The 21,277-nt window shown below is 38.7% G+C and overlaps 2 protein-coding genes across 4 annotated transcripts in view; one reads left to right on the top strand and one right to left on the bottom strand.

The window, feature by feature from the left end:
* Positions 1-3,225, top strand: part of Ccdc73 (coiled-coil domain containing 73) — a 102,621-nt gene extending 99,396 nt beyond the window's left edge. For all 3 annotated transcript variants that reach the window (XM_090347929.1, XM_090347927.1, XM_090347930.1), the window contains one exon: positions 2,607-3,225. In XM_090347929.1, the coding sequence (XP_090204055.1) occupies positions 2,607-2,822 (216 nt within the window). In that variant the 3' untranslated portion in view covers positions 2,823-3,225. The remainder of the gene's footprint in view (positions 1-2,606) is intronic.
* Eif3m (eukaryotic translation initiation factor 3 subunit M) lies at positions 3,201-20,489 on the bottom strand. The gene is made up of 11 exons (XM_090347931.1): positions 20,355-20,489; positions 17,648-17,780; positions 17,057-17,195; positions 16,666-16,789; positions 16,424-16,518; positions 11,747-11,830; positions 10,928-11,027; positions 9,985-10,066; positions 4,675-4,818; positions 3,854-3,914; positions 3,201-3,390 (listed from the first exon to the last, which is right to left on the bottom strand). Exons 1-11 carry the CDS (start codon positions 20,394-20,396, stop codon positions 3,270-3,272), a joined length of 1,125 nt encoding a protein of 374 aa, XP_090204057.1. The 5' UTR covers positions 20,397-20,489; the 3' UTR covers positions 3,201-3,269.
* Between the last annotated feature and the right edge of the window lie 788 nt (positions 20,490-21,277).

Consider the following 21,277-nt stretch of genomic DNA (forward strand, 5'->3'; position numbering starts at 1 on the left):
CATTACTTCCAGCTTTATGTATGTGGTACTGAGAACAAGAGCTCTGGTCTTTGTTCATGCTAGGCAAGCACTCTACCACTAGGACAAAATTCTGGCCTGCTTTGTTTTTTTTTTTTTCCCTTTCTAAATAGAGGGATTAAGCCAGGTATGGTGGCTCATGCCTGTAATCCTAGTTACTCAGGAGGCTGAGATCAGAGGATTTCAGTGCAAAGCCAGCTCAGGCACTAAAGTCCACCAGACTCTTATCTCCAATTAACCACTAGAAAACCAGAAGTGGCACTGTGGCTCCAGGGACAAGGCCTTAAGCTGAAGAGCTCAGGGACACTGCCTAGGCCCAGCAGTCAAGCCCCTTGACCAACAACAAAAACTTTTGTCCAGGGTGAGCCTCATACCTCTGCTACCAAAATGGCTGAGATTACAGTTGTAAATTACCTATACATCTCATTAAGATGGGGTTGTTGCCTAAGCTGGCCTCAAAACATAATCCTGTAGTACTACAGGTGTCAATCACACCTGGCCTTACTTATATAACATTTGCAGACCTATTTATAAAGACTAGTGGATCATTAAGATCAGTGAATTTTTTTTTTCAGCCAGGAAAGGAGTAAGTTCCTTTTTACCATGTTATTCTTTACTCTGCACACTAATTCTGTAAAACTCAGTGCAGATACTAGATGCCAATCCACTTTCTCCCTATGAGATCGGATCAGACCTACTTGGAGTCTTATCTTCTTGGGTCTGGTTAGTAGCTTCCTGTAGTCTTGATTATATTCAGGAATTAAAATGCAGAGGGCCTCGAGTAAGTGGATCTATTTATTTCATACATTTAATCTCAGGTAGAAATGAATGGAATAAGCTGGGTGCTGGTGGCTCACACCTATTATCCTAGCCAGTCAGGACACTGAAATCTGAGGATTGCTGTTCAAAGCCAGCCCAGACATAAAAAGTCCTTGAGACTCGAATCTCCAATTAAGACACCAGAAAACTGGAAGTAGAATTGTGGTTGAATACTTGCCTAGAGCTGAAAAGCTCAGGGACAGTGCCTAAGCTCAGAGTTCCAGCCCCATGATCAACAACAACAAAAAATAAGTGGAATAGTATTAAAGCTGTAAGAAATGTCAGATAGGAAACAGGAAATGGTGAAATATAATCTACATTCTGCCTTGTTTCTTTAAAGCAAATCTCTGCTCCAACCCCTCTCACTATGTGGGCTGTTAGGGAAAAAAAATAAATTAAAGCAGATAGGTATAAATATATTCTTCCCTTGAATCAGAAGATAAAAAGCCAAACAGTCAGGATTTTGGGAAATTGCTAATTTGGTATCAAAACAGGATCATTGTTTGAAAAATGAAGTTATTTAGCTTCAAAGTTGGTTTAATAATTGATCTTTCTTTCATTTATTCTCACTATGTGGTTCCCTTGGAATCTACTTTGGTTCTGAGTTTAACAGTTTATTGAATATTTAGGTCAGAATTGCCAGAAAACATTTTTACTTTATACCAGCTATCTCTTTATAATAATACCATCTAGTAGCTAAAAGCTGAAAGCTGAGGCTCATAACTGTGGACTATGAAATGCCTAGTCTCTTGGTGGTGACACCTTTTATAAATAAGGTTATCAATCCAACTAATTGTCTAGGAGTCAATTATAGTAATACTAAGATTGATCCTTAGGAAACTATGGTTAGATTTATAAACCATACATTTATTTATTCAGTTAAGTCAGTATGCCATTATTGAGGCTTAAACTCATGAGCTGGGTGTTATCCCTTAGATTTTGTGTTCAAGGCTGGCACTCATATCATTTGAGCCACACTTCCACTTCTGGCTTTTTACTGGTTAATTCAATAGAAGAGTTAAATCATTATACAACTATAAAAGGGATTTTTTTTCCAGCCGTGGACAGTTGCTTATGAAGAGTTTCAAAGACTTATGAAACTGGCTACCGGAAAAGGCAAGATAGGAAAGTCTACAGGAAGATTATAAAACAACAAAAAATAAACCCACACCAAATGGCATGATTGAGACATCTCTCGGGATAGTCAATTATTAATTTTAAGTTTCTTTACATAAATTTTTCTATTTCCAATAAATATTTTACTAATAGAAAAAAAGCCCTTAAAATGGAAGTTATTGTTTTAAAACATGGTATTTTATAAGTAGCACTTGTTGCAGTATCTTGGAAGCATGCCACCTTCTAAATACCTCAATGTATCTTCCTGTTTTTTAAACAATAGAGTGCAGAAGTGTGAGAGGAAACATGAACAAGGAGTTTTTTTTTTTTTTTTTTTAGCAGTTTTGATAGAAGACACAAAAATAGACATGTTTGGGAGAGGTGTAAAAAGCAAAGCTGAGTTTTACCTACATAGTTTAAAATTTTTTGTTGTAAACTCAACACTTTTAGAAATGTGGTATTCCTGGAATTTATTAAGATTTTTGAAGAGCTACCTCATAAAATGACATATTCACTTTGTACAGGATTTTGTGTGTGCTAAATCTACTAATGTCATTGTTAATCTGCTGCAAAGATGTACTGACAATTTAAGAGGTTTACCAATTTCCTTCAGACAATAACTTCTAAGGTAAAATAAATTCCATCTTTCTTAGGTAAAAGGAAAGGTTATGATTTCACCTGTGCTACAAAGCCATTTTCAAGCAAACAAAGTTAAACCTACTCTTGATCTGGCTGCCTCTCCTGATGAAGATGATTGGCAAGATCATGTTACAAATCAACTAACTGGAATTGCAAAATTCCTAAGTGTAGAAAATGACAACCAATCTAAAAAAAGAAAAGCAGAAGAGATGCTGGAAAAAACAGACTAAGCAGTGGTGATAAATGCACCCATTGGTGAAATAAGAAAACACTGACGTAAGTGAAAACATCATATAAAGCAATAGAGTTGTTTGTCTTGCCTTTTCCAATTTTTCTAATGTGATGCAGTTTTGTTATGTATCTGTTCTGCAAATACATTATTAATCTTTTCTAGATTAGCTGAGTTGGCTGTTGGTACCCACAGTTCCATAATTACCTTTAAGTTTTTGTCTTTCCCTCTGTAATTCTTTCAAAGTATTATTCCTTCAGCATCCTTTCCAACAGAATTCATGTGTTGTGTAAGGCAAAGTAACATTTTATAGTTTATAACTTTTCTATTTCTGGAATTTTTTTAAATTTGAGAGAATAAATGTCCATACTACTAAGGATTTTAGTATGATATTTTACTAGGATTTCTTTTTTTTCCCCCAAAAGAACAAAATTGTATGCATTAAATTTCAGGTATCAGAAAGACTCAAAAGGCTGTTTTTCACTTTGTTCAAGTTTTGTTTCCAAGCATTAAGTGTATCATACAGTTGTTGCCACTGCTGTTTTCCGAATGTCCGATGTGTGCTATGACTAAAAATCAAAAAACAAAAAATAAAATTAGTCAACCTGCTATCCTGATATTCCTTCATAATATGATACAAATCTGAATCTACTTAGAAACAAAACTTTAATAAAAGACAATTTAAAATTAGAGAATTTAAAAATCAGAGGCTTACTTTTTAAAAATTACTTTTTGCCATATTGATTCTAAACCTTCTATCCTCACCAACTCTATAAAAACAGACTCAAAAGTCATTAGTATTCTAGGCAGTGCTCAGTCATTAAATGAAATGTGCTGGAAAATAGGACTCTTTCATTAAATAAGCTAATCACATTCAGTTCCAACTTTAATAAAATTATGATAAATAGCCACTATTTAACTACAGTCAACAGCTAAGAACAGTACCTTGGTTCTCTAAATATTTTTGTGAAACACAGTGATCAGATTGAAATAAATGCTCTACAAAAAGCAGCAAAGTATTAAATGTCTTACCTGACAACTACTTTTCTCTGGGTCTGATCAATTTTGCAGTATACCATTTTAGTTCTTACCGCTGAAAAAAGATTTTTATATGATACGTCATACAGAAACTTTCTAAGACAGATAATTAATGGAAAACAAAATACAACAAAATTTTGCATTGTTCCCAGTGTTATTTTATAAACCAGAAGTGGTGCTGTGGCTACCACAAGTATTAGAGCACTAGCCTTTAACTGAAGAAACAGAAACAGCATCCAGGCCCAGAGTTCAAGACCTACAACTGATAAATAAAATTTATAGAAGGATTGATATCATTTCTAATGATGTAGGTCTCTTAATTGTCATGTAAGAGTAAAACCTTACTGGGAACTTAGTTCACCTGCTGTGTGCAATTAAAGGAAAACTAGAATTGTTTTGTTTCCTGTACTGGGGCTTAACTTGGCCCTGTACTCCTTACTCACAAGTAGCTCTACTACTTTAGCTACCCCCCCACTTCTGGCTTTTTTTAGTTAACTACAGTAAATCTCCAATTTGCCTAGGCTGGCTCAGAATCTCTGTACTCCCAAGTAGCTAGGATTATAGGTGTGAGTAACTGGGGTCTAGCTATAACTAAAATTTTTAATAAACACTATGTAGTAATAACTGAATATTGGCACATCAGCCATAAGACTGAAAACTGCATAACCATTGTCTACTGAATTTTCAATCTACAAATATATCTGCCTATCAATTAAACATATATATTTGTTATAAAACAATCTGTTAGGCTAAGTTTTCAAGATAAAAATCCCAATTTCCACATAACAGGAAAAAAAATGTTCTAATTGCCTTACCATCAATAACAAAGGCTTCAACATCATCGGCTCCAATCTGAAGTTCTTGCTGCATTGTATCAAAAGAAATTTCCTTATTTTCTACTGCCATTCCCATAAAAGTAAGTAGTCGCATTTTTGCCATGTTCTGTTCGTGTAACAGGCCTGAATAACAATAGTGAAACCCTGGTGAGTCCCTAAACCAATGAAACATCTATATAATTACAATTCTTGAGTTAAGCTGTGGAAATCACTGAGAATTTAGAATATTTTTGACCAAGTTGTATTTGCAGTCCACAAACTGACATTATGTTTAAAATTTATTTTCCAAATGGGAGAGGAGAGAGGTGAAGAACAGGAATGTGGCTGAGAGGTGAATTTGTTTAGTGTATTGGGTAAACACATGGGTATACCACAACCCTTAGCCTCATTTTTACAAATTCATTAATTACATACACCCCATATATAAAAATGATTTTCTGTAACATTTGTTTCCATAATGCCATAGGTGACTACTTAGGTTCAAAGAATGTGTTACAAGTACTATTTTTTGAATCTAAAATTTTTGTACCAGTTTTATATTTATACATTCTAGGAAATGTACTCCGTAGAGTACATACAGTTAGATTGCCTAAGCTTGTTTTAAGCTCACTTAAATACACAGGATTTTTTTCTTTGCCAGTCTTGGAGCTTGAACTTAGGGCCTGAGCACTGACCTTGGACTTTCTCAAGGCTAGAGCTCTACTACCTGAGTCACAGCACCACTTCTGGCTTTTTCTATGTATGTGGTACCAAGGAATCGAACCCAGGTCTTCTTGTATGCTACCCAAGCACTCCACCACTAGGGCAAACTCCCAGCCCCAGCATTCCTTATCTACTCTGTCACCATGATGAGTACATACATAAAATATTTTCCTACACATTTTCAGTTATGAAAATATTATATATTTCCCATCATGCCACTCAGGACCCAATACTTACAAATAAAAACTTGCCAAAAATGTCTTCAACACTTGTACACACACACACATATATATATGTATGTATGTGTGTGTATATATATATATATATATATAATATTAGCAATTTTAGGCCAATATGCTTTAATACTAGTTGGCTAGTGCTTAATTGGAGATAAGAGTCTCAGGGGTTTGTATTGCCCAGGATGGCTTTGAACCATGATCCTCAGATCTTAGTGTCTTGAGTAGCTACAATTACAGGCATGAGTCACTGAGCCCAGCTCCTAGGAGCAAAGTTTAAAAATAGGCCTAGAGTTTGGACTAGTGGTAAGAGTGCTTGCCTAGCATGCATGAAGACCTAGGTTCGATTCCTTGGCACCACATATACAGAAAAAGGCTGGAAATGTCGCTGTGGCTCCAGTGGTAGAGCACTAACCTTGAGTAAGCCCAACAACAGTGCTCAGGCTGCGTTCAAGACCCAGGACTGACCGAAAAATAAAATTAAGTTAAAAATAAAAAGACAAAATAATTTAAAAGTTCTAAATTCTAACATGGTTTTAAGCTGAAACAATTATAGGAGGATATCATATGTATTTGTTCTAATGATATTATAAAAACTAAAACCAATATATAGATTTGCATGTTTCTTTCAACTTTCAAATTATACAAACTCAGTAAATGCTCAACTATGTGCTTCTAGTAATTCAGTCTCAAGTTTGTATTGCTAAAAGTTCTATGTCCAAGCAATCCCTAAATATGAAATTTATAACATTCATTTATTAGTGGAATACTAGAGGAGCCCGTTAATATAACACATGATTATCTGTTAATTAGCTGCAATTATGATACAGACTTCCTATTTGGCACAGATTCAACAAAAAACATGATCATCATAACTCAAATGAATGAGGTGCAAAAGTAAGTATTGTTAACTGGGTTTAATGGTAATCTACAAGCATCAAAAAATCAATTAATGCACATTAACCCTAATTAACAAATGCAAATCAGATGCTGATTAACTTTCTGAAGCAAGAAGGTAACAACTGGATAACACCAGATTACATGTGGACATGTTAGGGCAATTCAGTTGACACAAGATAATGATACTTCTGCCCCAAGTTGTTACTGATAATAATAATAATAAAAAATACATGCTTTAACAGCCTGATACCACCTGTGGAAATCAACTTTCAGCTGTAAGAAATGGTTTAACAAATTAAGAACTCCAAACATAAACATTTAATAAAATGTTTTTTTTTCCAACACATTTTATATGAACAAATTGCTAATAGAAGATTCTTAATTTACAAAGATGTTCAAAATCAAAGGCAGATTAGGGAATTTGACTTCTAGTCATAACAATAAATTAACAATGTTAGGAACTTTTTCCCATGAAAGCAATATTACAGAAGGTTCTTAAAAATTCCTAAATATTCCACTTCCATGGGCATATATATCCTTTGAATATGATAAAATAAATTGTAAGATCCAATTAAATTCTTTAAATTTCACTGTTACTTTGTGTAGTTACAACCTTAAATAAGTGAAATAAACGTATCAAAGGGATGAAGATTATTTCTAAAATAAACTACATAAAATTATTCTCTTTTCCTTTTGGAAAATGCCTAAAAATTCCTCAAATAAATGCTTAAAGCCACTACTTTAAAACAAACCACATTTAAAGCCTTTAGTGCTTTCGTTCTGATCATCAAACTGCTAAGCAAGCAGGTAAAGTATGAGTTAAAGGAAGCCATATTTGTTTCATAAAACTAGAATACTACCTTCAAAGAGGAAGGCACAGTGCTGTGTGTCATATTTCAATTTTAAAGTTATAAAAAATCTAATTTTATGGAAACATTTATTCATTACTAATATGTCAAGAGCTTAATGCAGTAATAAAAAAATGTGCATCATTGAGCAATTTCTGCATTGTCACTGACCCGTCTTAAAATGCTGCAATATAGAAAACGCAGTTTTAATGCATGCAATAGCTTATGAACCAGTGCTCCTTTGAAACAGTCAATTACACATCAATGGGGGAGTGTCAAAGTGTTAATTACTACTCCTTTTGCCTTGGTGTGTAAATAAAGAGGTTGCTGACATTAACATTCCATCACACAACTTCATGCCACAAAGCAAATTAACTGGGACAGAATGTGGTTTTCTGGGTCTAGTGCACCTGGCAAAGCATTTTACACCCTTTTGCATCTAACTTAAATCTTTGTTATATTTCAAATGCCTTACCATCAAATATCAGTCTTCCCCAATCCCAGTGGCTGCACAAGATTTACAAATGACAGGAACTAAGTTTCATCTAGTCTAGGATCAAGTAGATTATAACTACACTGTTTTTCATCTACACCTCAAACAATCAAGAAAGTTACAGTTCTGTTTTAATATGAAACAATCAACCTCTAATGGATTTTGGTTATTGCCTAACAGAAAAATTAATTCCATTAGTTTCACAGTTGATGCTCTTGCAAAAAAAACACAAAAAAACAAACCCAAACAACAAACAGTTTACAATCTGAATCTGTAAAACTACAACTTTTCTAAGTAGTCTCCTGTAATCTTAAGTGTTAAAAATATGCTCTGAAAGACAATTAAAATATTGACAGTATGTGGGGTCTACTCAATGAAGATAATAATTCAATTCAATCTTCTGAGATCTGATGAATTAAGACAATGAAATTCAAAGATCAAAAATCAGACTTTTTATACTGTTTGCAACAAAAGTGTGTAGCGAAGTTTCTATTATTGAGTAAAATCATTACATATTCATTTCTATTTCCCTAGATCTAATGAACAATGGTACATACTCTGTACTTCTTAACTTTTTGGTAATGATGGATGAGGTAAGGTAATGAGTAAAGCAAGTTGGGGGAAGGAGGGGCAATGTGGTATCCAAACATGAATGAAATATTATGGAGGGAAAAGAACTATGTTCTTTCTTTTTTGTTGGTTGAAGGACTGGGAGCTGCCCCTGAGCTCATTAGCTCAAGGCTAGCACTCTACCACTTGAGCCACAGTGCCACTTCCAATCTTCTGGTGGTTAACTGGAGACAAGAGTCTCGAGGATTTTCATCCCTGGGCTGGCTTTGAACTGCGATCCTCAAATCTCAGGTTCCTGAGTAGCTAGGATTACAAGAATGAGCCACTGCTGCCTGACTATAGTGTTTTAACTACACCTATTAAAAAAACAAAAAAAACCCACTCAAAATATAAACCACCATGCATCTAAAGAATAAGGTTGTCGGCCGGGAGTTTGGCCTAGTGGTTAAAGTGCTTGCCTAGCATGTATGAAGACCCGGGTTTGATTCCTCCGTACCACATATAGAAAAACGCCGGAAGTGGTGCTGAGGCTCAAGTGGTAGAGCTCTAGCCTTGAGAAAGTCCAAGGACAGTGCTCAGGCCCTGAGCTCAAGCCCAGGACTGGCAAAAAAAAAAAAAAAAAAAAAAAGAATAAGGTTGTCTACTCACACACGTACATATTTAAAGCAACAGCTTTTTTTTTTTGGCCAGTCCTGGGCTTGAGTTCAGGGCCTGAGCATTGTCCTTGGACTTTCTCAAGGCTAAAGCTCTACCACTCAAGTGTCAGTACCATTTCTGGCTTTTTTTTCCCTATGTGGTATGGAGGAATCGAACCTAGGTCTTTGTGCATGCTAGGCAAACACTCTAATACTAGGCCAAACTAACGGCCCCAACCTTTTTTTCCTTTTACCAGTCCTGGGGCTTGAACCCAGGGTCTGGCCACTGTTCTTGGGCTTTCTCAAGGCTAGTGTTCTAGCTAGTGGAGCTACAGCACCACTACTGGCTTTTTCCGTATTTGGGGTACTGAGGAACCAGGAACTCAGGGCTTTGTGTATGCTAGGCACGCATTCTACCACTAGACTATGCTCCCGGCCAAAGCAACAACTTTTTTTCAGCAAATCTCCAAGAGTCACCATTGTGACCAGAGTAAAGATTCTTTCAATTGCTTTTCTGCAGCCTCTCACAAATTTTAAGAACACATTAATGAAACTATTTTGATCTGACTCTTTTCTAAATATACCTTTTTTCCGCCCCCTGCTATCATTTAATGAGAATCACAGTACTGCAGAATTAGAAGGGCTTAAGGACTTTATCGAAGAGAAGATTCAGGTTATTTACCTGTTAGTTTCATGCTCTTGTCTAAAACAAAACAAAACAACAAAAAAAAGCCATTTATAGCCTTGTTTCTGGTTCCCAATTCATCCTTATGTCATCATTTCAATGTCTCTGTAGGTCACTACATACACAAGCTACAAGTACATGTGCAGGGTCTCACAGTAGACAGCTTTTACAGAGTGACATGATTCCACCTTTCTATCACCCTCAAAATCCCAACACTTACCAAGTGAATCAATGAAGTCTTTATTATTCTGATAAAACTTGACATAGGATGCCAACTTAGCACTCACAAAAATGGTTAAAAGCTACAGAGAGAAGGGGAAAAGGAAGATTAAAAATCATACTCAAGATTTTTTTTTTAAAGATACCAACTTCTAACAAGAAAACTACGTTTTAGGGAAGATACAATGGTTTCACCAGATTACCTCTCAAATCATCCACTTTCATATGGCTCATAAACTATGGACAATGAAGATGGTGTGAATGGAGTAGCTCAAATAGAAAATAATAAAGTATACTCGCATTTCAAAAGTATGTGTTTTTTTTTTCTGGTTTATTTTTGAGAAAGTCTTGTAAGGTTTGTCTTGAGTTTGCAAACCTCTACCCCAGCCTCCTATATGCTGTGATAATAGGAGAGTATACATGAGTGTTTTTATTCTTTTTTTTGGCTTGTTTTTTGGTGCTGGTCCCAGGCTGGTCCTTTGGTCAGGGCCTAAGCCCTATCTCTTAGCGTTTTCTGCTCAAGGCTAGTGCCTTCCCCCTCTATCTTTTTGGTGGTTAACTGTAGATAAGAGTCTTACATACTGGCTTCGAATTACAATATTCAGATCTCAGACTCCCAAGTAGCTAGAATTACAAGTATAAGCCATATAGGACCCAGATTATGATTTAAAATGTTACATGTATCTTCCCAATTTAGGCTCCTAACATTAATTCAAACAAGAAGTTCATAATGGGCTAATTAAGGAGATGAAGGAAAGGAAGAATGGCACTGTTTTCAGTGGTTGGAGAAGACCCGGGCCTAAGTATCAACCTGATCTGGAAATAAAAGCAGTAGGATCTCTCCAGTAGTTATATCAATTGATGCAAAGAAAAAGTATTGTTGTTTCAGCATATAAGATTTTAGAAAAAAGAGACTTTTTCATATTAAAGAACAATCTACTTACATCATGAATAAGCTCGCCTTCCAAAAATTTGACTGGTTTTAAAGTAAGAAGATGGTCAAAAAGAAATGCGTTTGGATCTTTCAGGGCTCGTACAATACACCTTAATTAGAAAACAAAAGGCAGAGGTTTTTTTTTTGCACAAGATATTTTCAGTAAACTAAGAATCCAATATATAACACTACAAAAAAGGTTCAAGAAGGGGTTCAAACAGGCTTATAACTCTTTTTTTTTTTTTTGGTTAATTGTAGGGCTTGGACTCTGGGCCTGGGTGCCGTCTCTGAGCTCTGCAGCTCAAGGCTACCACTCTATACTACTCTATCGTTTGAGCCACTGTGCCACTTTTGCTTTCCTAGTGGTTAATTGGAGATAAAAGTTTCACGGTCTTTAGTGTCCAGGCTGGTTGTGGAGCGCGATCCTCAGATGTCAGCTGCCTGAGTAGCTAGGATTACAGGCATGAGCTACTGTGTCCAGCTGGCTTATAAATCTTCAGAAAATCAGGTATACCCATTTTCATATATGAAATAAAATAGTTGGCAGACAGAAACAAGTTGAGAAAGCACCAAGGTGAACAAAGAGCGAGTAGCAGTAGCAGCAGTGTGCGCCATGTGCCATAGTGCTTTCCAGGCGTATCATAGTCGTCCCTCCCAACCCTGAGACCTCCAATACCATCATGCCCATTTGCCATTGTTTAGAGAAGCCGAGAAAGAACAAGTAACTTCTTCAATAAGTTCTCAATAAGGCATGGAGCAAAATTTTGAATGTGGCAGTTCAGCCAGTAAGATCCATACTAGCTCTCATCAGGGCAAAGCTTAATATTACCTGTGAGCATCAACTCGAGCCTGGGAAGCATTGTCCTCTGTGTAACTTCCAAGCAATTCCACCATGACTTTTGAAGCAGCATCACTAAAAAGAAATAATGCTTTAGGAGCTGAATATAGTTATTGTCACTTATTTAGTGGCAGGATCTATAATGGTATGTAACGAGACCAAAATACAGTTCCTGTCTACAGAAGAATGAGGAAAAGGAGAAATAATAATCCTGGCACTTAGTTGGGTGGCGGCGGCTCATGCCTGTAATCCCAGCTACTCAGGAGGTTGAAATCTGAGAAGGGCGTTTCAAAGCCAGCCTGGGCACTAAAATCTGTGAGACTCTCCAATTAACCACCAGAAAACTTGAAGTGGTGCTGTGCTTGTATGGTAGAATGGTAGCTTTGAGCTAAAGAGCTGAGGGAGAGTGCCCAGGTCCAGAGTTCAAGCCCCTCAACTGGGGGAGGGAGGAGGGAGAAATCCTGGTACATTCCTTTTAATATGAAAGTCAGATGAACTAAGTGAAAATAACTAATGAGTAAATGTTATAAAGGAAATAAAGGTGAAGTAACAAAGTCACAGGAGTGTAAAGTAGAAAGGGAAAGTTGCTTTATCAAGTGACCAGGGAGTCTATCTCAAGAAACGTTGAGTAAAGACTCAAGATATAAAATATCCCTAAACATTGTTGGCTTGGCTGTGGAAAACACTATTGGTAGAAGGTGCGGGAAGATGACTTTCTAAGCTGAGAAAAGACTGAATATAAAGGAACAGGATGGGAAACTATTGAGACAAGCATGGCTGCTGAGCCAGCATCAAATATTTACAGAACTGTTTAAGCTACCTCTCCAATTAAATTATCCTTAGAATTGCACACATGATCAATGACTTGTCATGAAGAGGGCAAAGTAGCTAAATATATTCATTTTGTTTGAAACTCAGAAAATGTTTACCTTCACCCTTCATTACTTCCTTTAATGATGAATCTTCAGCTAGTTTAGAAAACATTGCTGTAATGGGAGAAATCAGATCTAGATTTTTCTAACAGTGTTCTTCACATCAACTACAGTCTTTAATTCCAATTCCTTCTATGGGTATCAATCCACCTACTCTGTGCCCATTATGCATTGAATATTCTTGGGAGTGCAAAGGTTGACAAAATTCTTCACTGAGCCTGAATCTGTGTTTAGCAAAGAGTTATCAATACTCTTATAGGTGCTATAAAAAGAAGCACTGAGCTTCAAAGAGGAATGTTTCAGGCAGAAATTAAGTTATATGGAATAGATCATGTCTAACAAGGACATACTTTCTGTAACGGAATCAATACTTTAGGTTTTGTAGGATGAGATATATGCTCTACTTACCTACTCAACTTGGCAAAAATAGTCAGAGATGATATAGAAATGAGTTATTATATGTGTATACCCATAAAATTTCATGGACATCAAAATATGGTATCCATATAATGTTCACATCATGTAATATTACTCTTGCTTTGATTATAAAAATGCAAATGCTGACCATAATAACAAAAACCACATGGTACTGGCACAAAAACAGACCAGAAGAACAGTAGAACAGAATAGAAGACCCAGAAATAGAACCACATACCTATAGTCAACTTGTATTTAACAAAGGAGCCAAAGATATACAGAGGAACAAATACAGTCTATTCAACTATTGGTTCTGGCAAAACTGGGCAGCTACATGCAGAACACTAAAAATTGACCCTAGCCTTTCGCCATGCACAAACATTAACTCAAAGTGGATCAAAGACCTCAATGTCAGACCGGAAACTGTGAAACTGCTCCATGATCAAGTAGGAGACACACTGGAACTCATAGGCACAGGCAAAAGATTCCTGAACAGAATCCCAGGGTCACAACAGATTGGAGAGAGACTCGATAAATGGGACTACCTAAAAATAAAGTTTCTGCACAGATAAAAGCATAGCTTCTAAAGTAGAAAGACAGCCAACCAACTGGAAAAAGATATTTACCAATAATACATCTGACAAATGCTTAATATCCACTACCTATGGGGAACTCAAGAAACTAATCCTCCCAAACCCAATAAACCATTCACTAAATGGGCAAGGGAACTAAAGAGACACTTATCAGAAGAAGAGATTAAAATGGCAGAAAAGCATATGAGAAAATGCTCATCATCTATGGTCATGAAGGAAATGCAAATAAAAACAACCCTAAGATACAACTTTACCCCAACAAGAATGGCCAAGATTTTGAACTCAGACAATGACAGTTGTTGGCGGGGTTGTGGAGAAAAAGGAACTCTACTACACTGCTAGTGGGACTGTAAGCTAGTTCAGCCACTCTGGAAAGCAGTGTGGAGGTTTCTTAAAGAACTGAAAATAGACCTTCCTTACGATCCAGCCATACCACTTCTGGGCATCTATCCTGAACATCATAACTCAAGATACGAAAGGACACCGGCTCAACTATGTTTATCTCTGCACTATTCACAATAGCTAGGTGATGGAAACAACCCAGATGCCCTACTGCAGATGAATGGATACAGAAAATGTGGTATATATACACAATGGAATTCTACATAGCCAACAGACAAGATAAAATAATGGCATTCGCAGGGAAGTGGATGTATCTAGAGCGAATCATGTTGAGTGAGACAAGTCAAGACCAAAGGAACAAAAGGCACATGGTATCCTTAATATGTGGCTATTAGATCCAAACAGTACAAGAGAGAGGACTCAATATTGGCATACCTAATGCTAGGGACATGGTATTGGAAATATACACATAACTACATAGACATAAAAACCTAAGACTCTATAGACATAATGTGTTATTTCATAAATTAATATGTATGTATGATACACAAACCTGTAGCCTAATTTTGATTATGTTCTAAAAACTAAGTGCTAGTGATTATATAGATTCTCTTCTTGAGTATTAGTTTGCTAAACATGTCATTTGAAATGATGTAAAAATCAATGTTAATAAAATTCTTTAATAAAAAAAAATGCAAATACTGTTTCACGCTTGTAATCCCAGCCACTCAAGAGGCTGAGATGTGAGGACTGCAAAGCCAGCCATGCCAGGAAATTCCCAAAAACTGTAAGTGGAGCTGTGACTCAAAAGTGGCAGGCAGACCACTAGTCTTGAAAACAAAAGCTCAGGGACAGTGCCCAGACCCCAAGTTCAAGCCCTATAACCAGCAAAAACAAATAAAAATCATTCTTAGCTTGTGGGCCATACAAACATAGGTGCCATTAACTATCCAGCTTGTGAAAGGTCATGGTCGTTCACAATGTCTAGGGTTATGGCAAAGAGAGGGTAGGTGAGGTGAGGTATGTGTATGAAACAGAGGAAAGCTAAGCAACTATTCATATAAACAAAGTTTTAGCACTCTATCACAGCACCATTCAAAAATGGTTTTCACCACATTCACCAAGCGTAGGCCACAGAGAAAGGTCTTACATCCTATACTAAGAATTCTATGCTATACCCTAGACAAAGTGAAAAATCCAGGGACCATGCTGAAGTTTATTGCAACAGCCGTGGCTTTCTGGGGTGAAAATTAGTTTGCAGTATTTGAATTTGAGATCCTTTAAAAACAGATACATCCCAGTGGACATTCTGTACACCCAGTCCTGGCCTGTCAACAGCACTGCGCCCCTTTCTCTCAGAAGCTCTTCTCTTGGCTCAGATCCCCACTATGCAAGTTTTCTCCACCTCACTAAACTTGTTCTTGTTCCTTAGATGACTGCAGCCTAGAAACCTTTTTCTCACTTGGCTCCTTTTCCCTAGTCACATGATATGTTACCATGGCCTATGTCACCTACTGAATGAAAGTCAAGGTCTTGAACTCAGCTTCAGATCTTCAGATCGACTGCTTTCTGTTTCTATTGTATGTGGCCTACATAGATGCCACAAACTCAATGTGATCAAAATGAATGTAGCATTCACTTCTGTAAGTGAAGTCTTTGTTCTTATAAGTTGATGATCAATCTCATGGAAGCCTTAACACACATACATACACACGCACACACCTCCTTCTTGTATCATATCCGGTTATTTATGCCTTCACAGTAATTACCTCTCTACAAGTCAGCACTGTCTCTTTGAGCTTGTCAGACTTCAAAGTGTTCCCAGATTTATACCTGTCATGAAATCCACCTGTTAGGCTTCCTGTCATAGCTGGGATAACAAACATGTGCCACCACACCCAGCTTTCTTTCTGTCCAATAGAGTCTCATTGACTTCTCTGCTCTGGTGAGCCTGGGACACAACCTTCCCGATCTCAGTCTCCCAAGGTGTTAGGATTACAGGCATTACCTACTGGTGTCCAACTGCGGGAACCTCCGACTGATGGACCCTCACCACCACTCAACAAAACCAACAGAATCACTCTACTAAGATATCAGAGCACCATTAATTAAACAAGTCAAATGTCATACACAGTTTTGGGATTAACAACTGTACCAGTTCCAAAACAAAAGCAAGTGTTGCCTTTTAACAAGTTTACAGATGAGGGAAAAAACACCCTAATCTTTGTAACTATCTTTTAATTTAGTAGGTACAATTTATAGAAACAGGTTTATAACAACTGCAGAGAACAAAGAATAAAAATTACTGGCTTTACTGGTCTTCAAAAGCCACACCTGCCTTTTTATATTGCCTATTGAGTTGTAAGTTCCCTACTTCTGAATACCTTTTCTTGCAGTCCACAAGTGCCTCATAAAGTAGTCTTAAGAGGGTGTGTTTCTTTTCCGTGGTGAGATTCCAGTCAGAAATCCATTTCCTCACCTACAGTGAGATTCACAAAAGGAGAAAATTTAGTAACATGGCAGAGTGCATTTTCAGGATTTCAAAGATAACATTTACGATATAAATAACTGATTTTTCTTTAAACTATTTTGTATAAGTAGAGCAAGTGTTCAATAAGAAACTCACTTGATCCAGCTCGGTTGGAATGTACTGGATGGCCCCGCAAGATGCAGCCACTTTAATGAGGCTGCAGTATACAGTGTACCTTACAGGAGTATTTTTATCCATCCCATGAAAAAGGTTGCTTAGCCTGGTTGACAAACAAGTAAAACAATGTTTAAGATCAAACACGACCACGTTAAGTTCAGTTATCTGCTTTCACAACAAATCTGAGATGGCACCAACAGTAACTTCCCTATTATAAAGGAAGAAATTAAGACACACAAAGGTTAAGTTGTCACCTAAGGTAACTACTAGTAAGAGATATAGCTGATAGTCAAGTTTCAGAATTCTTGCTTTTAGCCATTAAATGGCAGTGCCATAAAAACAGCCAGGCTTATTTCAGATCCTAACTTACAGCTGCAGTCTTAGAGATGGGCGCTCGCCTTCCCGAAACTTGACCAATTTTTCACACAGGCTCTCAATCAATGCTTCTTGCTTGTCTGGTTCCAGGATCAACAGGAGCGATACCACGCTGTTCATTACACTTTCAACATCTATCACAGTATCAATAACACAACATTAACATAACATTCAATATGTCTAGTAAATACATACTACCCAAATAATGAAAGCGATTATACTGGAGACACTAAAATAGGTAGTTTAGTTCTTATGAAATAGTTCTAGAGAGTCCTTTTTCTGTCAACAGAAAGCATCAAACATGTAGTACGTATGAATTTAATCTAAACCAGCCCTGTGGCTCAGTAACATTTAGAAGGCAGAGTTTGTATTTTACCAAAGAAGGCAACTGCTAGCTAAGATCTGGTTTCTAAACAGTGAAAGGCCTTGCGCTTGCTCCACAGCTGTGACAGCAGGTGTGAGGTGCAAGTCATCCACAGCTACTGACTGACAGAGTTCATGAATTTCTATTTTTCCCAAGCTGGCTTCCACTGAAACTTCAAAGTCTGTTTTTATGATTATCAAGAAATAGAAAAAGATTACAAACCTTTATCATCCTCTTTCAGACATACATCACAGGCTTCAATAATTTGAGCCAAATCAACATGAAGTCCACCATCTGAGTTTTCTTCTGAGATCTCAGCTCCTTTTGATTTCAGATAAGCACGAAGCTCAGCAGCCTATGGGGCCAAACAGGGTTGTTATATGTCACAACACAAGACCTCAAACCTTGAGCCACAACACCACTTCCAGCTTTGACTGTGTATGTGGTACAGAGGACTTGAACCCGGGACTTTGTGCATTCTAGGCAAGCACTCGATCACAAGGCCACACTCCCAGCCCTCAAAACCTCTTGAAAAAACAAAAAAACAAACATTAATCTACTCTAACGTAGGTTGAAGGGCTTCTTCCCTACTTCCTCCATAGGAACCACAAGTTTTCCTTCTTCCACAAGGTCTGTGGCTCTAGGCATACTACCTACCACTTAGATGGAGCCTCTCATAAGTCACTTGTATTTTGTTGTATATCAAAAACTTTCTAATACAATAATCAATGTAAGCAAACTTGGACATTTCCTACCCTTCTGCCTACATATGGATTCAATAATGTATTGAGGACTCGGTAGTCAAAAATGAACGCAGACAGCTTTAAAAGTAATAAAATGAGGCCGGGCACCAGCAGCTCACACCTATAATCCTAGCTGCTCAGGAGACTGAGAGCTGAGGACTCCAATCCAAAGCCAGCCTGACCAGGGAAGTCTTATCTCTAATTTGCTAGCAAAAAGCCAGAAGTGGAGTGGTTGAGGCTCAAGTCTTGAGTGGAAAAGAGGTTATGGAAGCCAGACAGGGTGGCTCACGCCTGTAAATCCTAGCTACTAAGGAGGCTGAGATCTGAGGATCAAGATTCAAAGCCAGTGTGGGCACAAAAAGACCTGAGACTCTTATCTTCAATTAACCTCTAGAAAATGGAAGTGTGGCTTGGCTCAAGGGATAGGGCAGTAGCCTTGAGCTGAAGAGCTCAGGGATAGCGCCGAGGTTGAGTTCAAGCCTCATGACCCACCAAAAAAAAAAAGGTTATGGAACAGCACCCAGGCTCTGAGTTCAAGCCTCAGTACTGACTCAAGATAATGGTGGTAATAACAATAATAGCTCTAAATATATTAGAAAGAATAAAAATACCACCAGAAGAGCATGCTTCCTCATAACGGAAACAATATATTTCAACAATGACAAAAGGTTCACTTCACTTTGTAATTACAAAACAAACTTTTTCCAAGTAATCAAGATTACTGTTTTCATGCCATTCTTATATGCCACAAAATGATTCTGGGGCAGTATAACAAATTTCCTATCTTACTGCCAGTCATGCTGACCATTTGACCAAACACACTTAGAGCAGTCAAGTATTTCTTCCTTTGAAAGGAACAGCTACTTTGAAATTCACATATTACATCAGTACTGTATGTAACCTAACAAATGACACTATAAGATTAACAAGAGCATCTGCATTCAGATGCTCTTATGTTAATAAAGAGTAATCTATAACCAATTACAGGTACAAGTTTCTTTCCTTTGCTAATCAGCATTTTTCTCCCATCTTTCACTATCCTTTGGGGGGGGGGGGGCCTTGAACTCAGAATCTGGGCTCTGTCCCTGAGTCTCTCTGTGTTCAAGGCTAGCAGCTGCTGTCTACCACTTGAGCCACTTCCAGTTTTTTTCTGAGTAATGTTTATTGGAGTTAAGAGTCTTAGGCGGACTTGTCTGCTCAGGCTGGCTTTGAACTGTGATCCTCTGATCTCAGCCTCCTGAGTAGCTAGGATCATACTTAAGCCACTTGCACCAGCTTCACTGTCCTTCTTATGAGTGCCTAACTTTCCCTCAGTCTTGATATTCCCACCATTTACTTTCCCTTTACTCTGTTCTTCAGTTGTAGGTCTGAATTTCTAGGGGAGGACTTGGGGGGGGAGTAAGGGGAACTCACCCCTGTAATCCTTAGACTAGCAAAGATGTGAAAGTTAAAATCTCCACCTTAGTGGGATAGCACAAGAAAACAAGGGACAAAGTTAAAATTTCAAAGAATAGTTTTCAGTGATACAAAATCAACTTAAAGACTACCATTTCAACTTTAGTTTAGTTCCCAACCAATTAAACTTCTTCTATGGGGAAAACGAAAACCATCGGCCCTGAACACCAAAGAGCAAACCTCAAACTGTAAATTTCAAGGATCGGGTTCGGATCTGGGTGGTTCTCCCGGCGTAATGGCTCCCAGTCTTTAAGGATGGACTGACAACATGGTTTGGGGTTTCAGAACAGATCTCACCCCTGCACTAACAAGAACAGAAGGCAAGAGTCCACGTGGGGAAATACTGGTCGCCTCCGCTTTTGTGACTGCACAGAAATAAAAAGCATTTTTGAAACTTTCATACAAAGTGGCTTTTCCCCAGGCGCTTCCGCTGACCGGAAGTGGCTGCCGTCGAGGGACGGAAGCAGTCACCATTCCTAATCATTCGAAAAATACTGTCATCAACACCGACGACAGCTGGAAGTCCCGATTCCCGGGAAGCTGGCAAGTGGGGCGACGGGCGCCGCGTGGCGTTGGAAGCTCGGCGGCTCACTGCGACCCCGCGGCGGGGCCGCAGGACCCGGCTGCTCCCACGTGGGGGTGAAAACCGCGCCCGCCGTGCCCAGACCCGGCCTCGGCCCCCGAGACCGTCCCCACGTCACCCAGGCGGTACCCACGGCCCAGGAGCGCACCTGATCTTCCTCACTGATGTCGATGAAGGCCGGCACGCTCATGGCGGAGGCCTGGGTGCCGCGGACGCCACACACGCAGCACACGCCGACCGGAAAAGAGAACAGGACAGGAGCCTCACCACCGCACAACCGCTTCCGGGTCACTCCGCGCTGGTCCTGGCAGGGGCGGGGTCACGGGGAGGGGCGGGGCCAAATGTCCTCGCGCACTCGCCGCGGCTGTGGGCGTGGCGTGCGTGCTTGCGTGAGCGTCGCCGCCGGGACCTACGAGGGCGGGGCTACTTCTAGACGCCAGCTCGCCTGTGGTGTCCGGATCCCAGGTGGCCTGTGCTGGTCTCACCTCCTTGCCGGTCTCTCCTCCCCCCCCTTAATTGCGATCCTGTGGGCTATTGAAAATTTATTTTCCCTAACCTGCCCAAACCACCACCCACCATCCGAGCCTTGCGCAGAGCTTTCAAGATTGACGTCTGTTGCTAAACTGTCAGGTCCCCCCTTCCCCCCCCCCTTAGTGGTATGATTTAACCCATTCTAGTTGAGGGGTGCGTTGGCAGGAAGGGTTCTCTGAGCTAGGGCAACTACTTTTCAAAGGATACCCCCTAGTGCAGTTTGCATTCCAGTAGAGATCCACAATCACTTTAAAAAAAAAAAAGCATTAATAAGGCAGGCCTAGGTGGCAGGCACTCCACAGTGCAATTCCGTGGGCTAGAGTCCCAGATGCCCCACTGGATGGATGGGTGGATGGATGGATGATTTGGGTGATTGCCTGATCCCTGCGTTTCATTTTCCACTTGGAAATGTAAGAATACCTAATACTTTGATGACAGTATTGTGAGGAGTGAGTTAATTTGTAAAGCCTTCAGTATGTAGTACGCACTGAAGGAGAGTTGTTACTGAATAATTTCTGTAGGGAACATAGTAGTACAAAG

This window comes from Megascapheus bottae, chromosome 16, assembly GCF_031878675.1.
Source record: "Megascapheus bottae isolate mThoBot1 chromosome 16, mThoBot2.hap1, whole genome shotgun sequence".
In the NCBI taxonomy this organism is placed as follows: Eukaryota; Metazoa; Chordata; class Mammalia; order Rodentia; family Geomyidae; genus Megascapheus; species Megascapheus bottae.